We start from the raw sequence: 7,497 nt of genomic DNA on the forward strand, positions 1-7,497 counted from the left end.
GAGGACAGGAGGTAACCCATCTCCAGCAGGTCAATTAACAGCAAAGAAAGCCAGGGATGTCCCCTGTTGCCTTTGACCTTTTTCTTTTTGCCTTTTTTGTGCCACAGCTGCGGCACAGGTGAGATACTGTGGGTGTCAGGGTGGAAAAAAAGGTTCATGTCACCTCGCAGTATGCAGACCATATTCTGCCATGCATTGAAAATCACCCAATGGTTCACCACTGATATTTGACACCATACTGCAGGTGGGACTAGAGTCACGGGTGGTGCGGGTAAACTGCAGTAAATCAGTGGTGTATGTATATCTGATGTTGGGTGCAGAGACACATGTCCTGCTTGGTAGATTAGAAATAACAGCTTCTTCTGTCGGTCCCAATGTCATTTAGTAGTCAAAGAGGTCTATTTGCTAAGATGTAATGCTGTATTTGCATCACAAAAGTGATGCAAATTGATGCAAAATCTTTTTTTTACTAATTTACTTTCCAGTGCTAAATTTGTTTAGTGCTGGAAAACGCTTGCATTGCTTAGCGCCAAGGGAGCATACCATGAGTGGTGCCTGGGCGTTCCCAAACAACCACCCTAGCCTTCTGAGGATAAGCCCTATTACTTAAAAAGTAGACAGGGTTTAGAGTGAGAAAATAGTACTCATTTCAACTAGGCGCTATGAAGCAGAAATGCTTATATTTCTCTTTTCTTTTTCAACTTTGTATGTGTGCTGCACTGTTCTAACTTATTCGATGTTGTTTCAGAAAGGTTCCGAATGGGATTCGGAATCTCGGAATCCGATTCAAAACCTATGTTTCTGACCAAATCGTACACATTTCGAACCAACCCATTATAATGTACGGAAACTGTTAAGGCTACCGAGTCGGATCCGAAAGGTATTTGGACAGCCCGAGTCTTTCGGAGTCGATTCGTACAGCTCTATGGACACAGTTTTCAAGAGAGCGATTATGATGACCGATTCGGACAGCCGTTCCAATTCGGTCAGCCCGACACAAAACGGCTGTCCGAACCTGACTTTGGGGCCTATAGCAGGCCACCCTACACCCTGAGGTCTCCAGTTGGGGCCTGTGGGGGAACCCAAGGGATCCTCTGTTAAGCCATGTACAGTGTGGCACGCGCCATGGGGTGCCCTGCCACAGGGTGCAAGGTGTTCCCAAACCACCCCTTTTTTTAATGGGAGGCTTTGTTCTGGTTCGAACACAGGCACCCATTGAAGTCAAAGTGAGTCCGAACGAACAATGTTGGGAAGCATCGTAAACAGTGGGTCGGACTAACAGAATCTGATTTGGTCGGAAACGATTCTGAAACCGATTCGGTCAGAAGAGTTTCCAAACGACACCGTAATCGTTCCCTCAGTCTAAGCATGGTATTCCCTTCCAGTACAAAACCTATGCAAGACTCACAGAGAAACTCTTTCTCTATGGTGAAAAGGTGTGTCCGAGACGCACAGCAGCATATTTCTGCGGCGGCGTCAGGCAGAGGGGGGAGAGTGCCATATTTCTGTAAATATGGCACTATCCTGCTCTCTTCTTCTCACGTAGTGCAGCGCAGCCTTTGCGGTTGTTGCACTGCACCTGGTGTGTATCCAGTAAATCTGCCCCGAAGTGTCTTGCCTAAAATGATCACTGTCCCATGTAACAGTGCACACCTACAACAGATTTAACAACATTTTTCAGGAACTGTGATGTATGCTGCTGGTCTCTATTGGGGGCGTGGCTGTGAGGTAGCATTGTCACAGTGATGTTTTCTAGGTAGAGTGATAGTGCGGTTTCTCCATATTTTCTCAGGTGCTCTGTGGCATCTCAACTGCAATACGTAGTTCTCAGGATGGTGGACATTTGTACGGATCTGTTCACGGTGTTGACACAATACCCAGTTCACCCCCACCTGTTGTGGGCCTTATGCTGCTAGCAGATACATAGCTACCATTCTTGCCCGTGCATTACCTAGAAGATGACACTTTGCCACACCTGGGCACACATATGTACATTACCCCGCTGCACATTGAATGCACACCCGAACACGCCTCTGCCTATATGTTTGTGAATAACATTTCGTAGTATTTGAGATGTACTACTGCAGTGATACTTTACATATTGTGACTAAGCCCTCGTAAATGTGTACCTGCAACTTCCTTATTGCCACGCCTATGGCATGAAATGACCCCAGGGGTCTCAGCACAAGGTCCGCGATGCAATGATACTATGGGGTCCTTCTTCCACAGGTAGTGGGGCTAGTAGGGGGCTCTGGAAGGATGTCATGGTCATGCTGTCTGGACTAAAGGGCTGACAGCGGACCCCAGCTTGTTGGGGGCACACAGTGTACGGACAACAGCCAGGGTGTCACCAATGCTGCTCCTGGCACCTGGCATGCCATGGAGAAGCATTGTGAGGAACAGTGGAAGGGGAGAGATGGACGACTCAGGAGGGGGCAAGGAAAGAGCACAAGCGTCCTCTGAGGAGTAAGACATGCAGTCTCATGGAGTGCTAATAAACTAATGAAAAACAAAAACAAAGCAGGGAGTTCCATGATGTCAGCAGTGGAAGGATACACTTAATCCCACATACAGAAAGTGTAAACTAGCCATGCTCCAGGGGAGGGACAAACACAGAACAGGCAAGAAAGCCACAGATAAAGTGAAGGGAACTGAGGTTAACAAGAAAGTCATCTTATCATGAGCAAGGACAGACTCTGTGGAGTACTTTACAAAATTCTGTTTGCAAAAGGCAGTTGGAGCTGTCTGTAGCGAGATGGCAAACATGGTCCAGTGGTTCCAATAAACTAATGCATCAGAGGTTCGCACGAATGGACACTGGCAGAAACTGATGTCAGGTCACATGGAACAGGGGATGACGCAAGATGGTGTCTCACGTGACTATCAGAGTATTGGACCACCCTTCTGACGACTGCACCCCCCCCCCCTAATGGGGAAATGTTTGCAGTACCCTGAGTGGCTTGGGCCAGGTGTGAAGAATACAGTGTTTCGCAGCTCCACTACTAATGGGCCGTTTTCGATTCGGGTCGGAAGGGCTCCGAACCATGGTCAGAGCCCTTCCGACCGAATCGGTCATTGCCGGCCGGATTACATTCCGACTGAGCCATTCCAATGGGCTCGGTCAGAATGGAATCCTACTCAGATTTCTGGATGCCTGTGACGGGCTCGGAGAGCCTGTCTGCCACCCGGAAGTCCTCCAGTACTCCTCCAGTCCCCTCTTTACGACCGAGGGAGTACGATGGCAGTTTTCACTGCCTTTTCGTGTCGGTCTGTCCGGCACGAAAAGGCAGTCGGAAACTGTCTTTGGGGGCCCCCATGAGTGCAAGGCAGCCGAATGGCAGCCTGGGGGCACCTATACGGCCCCTCTGTGGATCCCTGCACCCGGTGGCAGGCACCTTGGGGTGCCGGCCACAGGGTGCAGGGATGAACTGCACCCCTGCTTTTCTCAATGCAGGCATGCATTCCGCTCAGAATGCATGCCTGCATTGTGAAGTATATGAGTGCGACCGAACCCTGTTCGGTCGCATCGTATTAGCAGGGCAGTAACCAACAACAGCAGGTGGTGGGTTACTACTCCTGACCGATGTCAGAAGGACCTGAGTCTGTCCGACATCGGAATCGGCCCCTACTTGATGTCATCCCTGATCCAAATTATGTACATTAAGTAGTACAGGAGATTACAATCTCCAAAGCCTGGTGATCAAGTCAGATACCTCCTTGACTTAAGTTTTAATTAAAAAATAAATACAAAGATTGTGTTACCAACAATAAAATATTTGAAATTATTTCTATGTAAATTTTAGGGGTGACGTAGATATACAAGATAATATTGCTTCAAAGTAATAATTTGCAACTTGTTTTGTCTAGTTAAAATAGCGGGAGAAAGAGAAAAGCTATAACTCCTAAGTATACCACCGCTTTTAACCCAAAGTACACGCTTGGTGTTTCACGCACTAACACAATGAATTAGGCTGCGGTGTTCTGAGCACTCGCACCATGGATTAGACTGCGGTGTTCCACGCACTCGCACAGTGGACTAGACTGCGGTGTTCCGCGCACTCGCACCATGGATTAGACTGCGGTGTTCCACGCACTCGAACAGTGGATTAGACTGCGGTGTTCAGCGCACTCGCACAGTGGATTAGACTGTGGTGTTCCACGCACTCGCACCGTGGATTAGACTGCAGTGTTCCGCGCACTCGCACTGTGGATTAGACTGCGGTGTTCCGTGCACCCGCACTGTGGATTAGACTGCGGTGTTCTACGCACTCGCACAGTGGATTAGACTGTGGTGTTCCGCGCACTCGCACTGTGGATTAGACTGCGGTGTTCTGAGCACTCGCACCGTGGATTAGAAATATTTAACTCCTAGAACAGTGGAACGTATTGATAAATCCTGCCTTGAAAAAGCAGCTCGGTGTCGCAACGTTATTTACTCAATTGGAGTGTGAACTTCTTCTGCATGAAGCATATCAACAAATTAAAATAATAAAAAGATTTTAAAAAGAAAATTAAAAAAAATGAAGCATATCAACAAAGATAGGTGTTCAACTTGCTGGAAGGGGTAAAACAGGCAACAAATTAAGATTATAATGAAATAAAAAGTATATCTATCACTTCAGATGTTGTTGATGCCCTTGTTGATGTAACTGTGCAAAATAGGGATAGGGGGGTTTATTTAGTTTGGCAACTGTAAGGTTAAAGTTGCTTGGTAACTAATATGTTTCGAAAAAATGAACACATTATAGCATGATGGCATCATAACACAACAGGAGATTGGAATAAATACTGCAAAGATACCATGGCACATCAATGTATTACAATGAAGAGATCCCGAGGGTCACATTTGTCAATGGAACAGCCAGAGGGTCTCCCATTCCAGCTCCTTGAAGCCTACACAATCCTTCTTTGAAAGGCAGAACTGTGAATCCGGACGACAGAACTCACAATGGAAGGACTGAGTCCATTTACGCCATCAGTACCTGTCTTTGCCGTGACAGACTGGCTCACAGTGCCTCACCTGAACCCCTAACCCATCCATAGTAACAGGTCATTTTGGCAACCTGAAACATGACACTCTGATCCCCAAGGAATCGTGGAAACAGATCTTACACCTTTGGTTGTCCACTCATGCATGCCCATGATAAACACAAGAAAAACACAACAAAAGTTTACAATATATTTATTCAAACTATTGTAATCTTGCATAAAATGAACAAGCTGTGATTATAGGGCATTGAAGCATAGCCATGTGACCAGCATTATGAACATGGTGAAGAAAATAAATATCCAGACCATGGCAGATTACATTTCTATCTACATTTACCCTACTCTGAGAGCATAACGGAAGTGGTATCTGCATGATCTCGGAGTTTAGCCGTAGACCCCATACCTGGTGTTAGCGTAGTTTGCGCAGTACGGCATGTCCAATGCGGCAGCCGTCTTAGGACGATTGTCACTGCCGGAATGCTCCTCTCTGACCCAAAATGGAAGCAGGCACATTTTATATAATAAAACAATGGCATTGTGGAAAAGCAGCCTTGACCCAATGTATTGTGTGGTTGTTAGAAGCTAGTTTAGTGAGAACAACCTGTATTACTCCAACATTTGTAAAGTGAAAGTGGCACTCCAAAATTTTTTAGATGCAGCGATGGGCTGTATGTACAGGAATACACCGTACACCTGTGTTCACTCTAACGCTAGCGCTAAAGAAGCTGACTAGCACCAGCGCAGGCACCCTTATGCCGTGTTGCAAGGGTGTCTGGTGATTGTTTATGTGCAGGAAGGAACAGAAACAATCTTCACAGACGATTTGCTGTTTCTTTTGCAGCACACATGGAAGGAGCAAAATACGAGGAGAAATAAAACATTTCTCCTTATATCGCCTGTTTAAGACCAGGTATTTTCTGGTCTTATTTTTGGCGCTGCCCCATACCCTGTAACTAGGTGGCAGCGTCAAAAAGCATCAGGCGTTGTGGCAGAACGCCCAGTGCAACACCCATTGCCTGCCCCTTTCATGCTCAGTGCTGTGTAAATAGTGGCATTATTTACAAGGCGGCACTAAGCCACGTTAAGTGTCTTAACCCCATCTCGTAAATAAGGCAAAGGAGTTAACGCCACCAGAATATCAGAAAAAGTGATGGTCTGGTGGCGTTAACCCCTTGTACGTATGCCCCTAAATGTTCCAACTATGTGTGAGAAAACTACCAAAGAGTATACATCATGTACTACCTATTCCTAGGTCTAGAATAGCGTGCAAGCATATATCAAATAAGCCCTTGCCAAGCAAAGTGAGAGGTAAACGCCAGGAGGCTACAGTTATTTTACAGGCAACAAATACAGGAACACCATAGTAATGACGTAATCTCGATTCGTTAAACAATGCTGGTAATCATGTTTGCAAACTTTTCCCAGTTAGTTTCAGGTTTCACCATCATGTTTACAAACTTTTCCCAGTTAGTTTCAGGTTTCACAAACATGTTTACAAACTTTTCCCAGTTGGTTTCAGGTTTCACAAACATGTTTACAAACTTTTCCCAGTTAGTTTCAGGTTTCACCATCATGTTTACAAACTTTTCCCAGTTAGTTTCAGGTTTCACAAACATGTTTACAAACTTTTCCCAGTTAGTTTCAGGTTTCACCATTATGTTTACAAACTTTTCCCAGTTGGTTTCAGGTTTCACAAACATGTTTGCAAACTTTTCCCAGTTAGTTTCAGGTTTCACCATCATGTTGTAATAACAAAACACAAACGCAGCAACAATACACATTAGAAAGGCAAGACAGCCCAGCAGATGTGAGGACTCCGGCTCCCGCACACCACGCCCTATAAAAGTGTGAACATCATGCCCTATAGAGTTGTATACATCATGCCCTATGGAAGTGTTTACATGTAACCCTACAGAGGTGTTCACATCATGCCCAATAAAGGTGTTTCCATCATGCCCTATAGAGGTGTTTCCATCATGCCCTATAGAGGTGTTTCCATCATGCCCTATAGAGGTGTATTCATCATGCTTTATAGAGGTGTTTCCATCATGCCCTATAGAGATGTATTCATCATGCCCTATAGAGGAGTATTCATCATGCCCTATAGAGGTGTTTCCATCATACCCTATATACGTGTTTGCACATTTCCCTGTAGAGGTGTTTCCATCATGCCCTATAGAGATATATTCATCATGCCCTATAGAGGTGTTTCCATCATGCCCCATATAAGTGTTTTCAAACTGCCCTATAGAGGTGCATATTTTATGCCCTATATAAGTGTTTGCACACTGCCCTATAGAGTTGTTTCCATCATGCCCTATAGAAGTGTTTTCACACCGCTCTGTAGAGGTGTTTTCATCATGTCCTATAGACATGTATTCATGCCCTATAGAGGTGCATAGTTCATACCCTATAGAGGTGTTTCTGACACGCCTCCTCTTTGGACAGCGTTTTTTATGACAAGCTCCACAGAGGTCACTCCTGTGAGGCCCCCTCGTGTGCTCTTCA

At 45.6% G+C, this 7,497-nt stretch overlaps 1 protein-coding gene across 2 annotated transcripts in view; it reads right to left on the reverse strand.

Annotated features, from left to right (window-relative positions):
* Positions 1-5,165: 5,165 nt before the first annotated feature.
* LOC144791045 (uncharacterized) overlaps positions 5,166-7,497 on the reverse strand; it is a 20,667-nt gene continuing 18,335 nt past the window's right edge. For both annotated transcript variants that reach the window (XM_078665680.1, XM_078665679.1), the window contains one exon: positions 5,166-7,497. This exon is cut by the window's right edge and continues 261 nt beyond it. In XM_078665680.1, the coding sequence (XP_078521806.1) occupies positions 6,375-7,497 (1,123 nt within the window). In that variant the 3' untranslated portion in view covers positions 5,166-6,374.

The sequence above is a fragment of the Lissotriton helveticus genome, chromosome 11 (genome assembly GCF_964261635.1).
Source record: "Lissotriton helveticus chromosome 11, aLisHel1.1, whole genome shotgun sequence".
Lineage (NCBI taxonomy): Eukaryota > Metazoa > Chordata > Amphibia > Caudata > Salamandridae > Lissotriton > Lissotriton helveticus.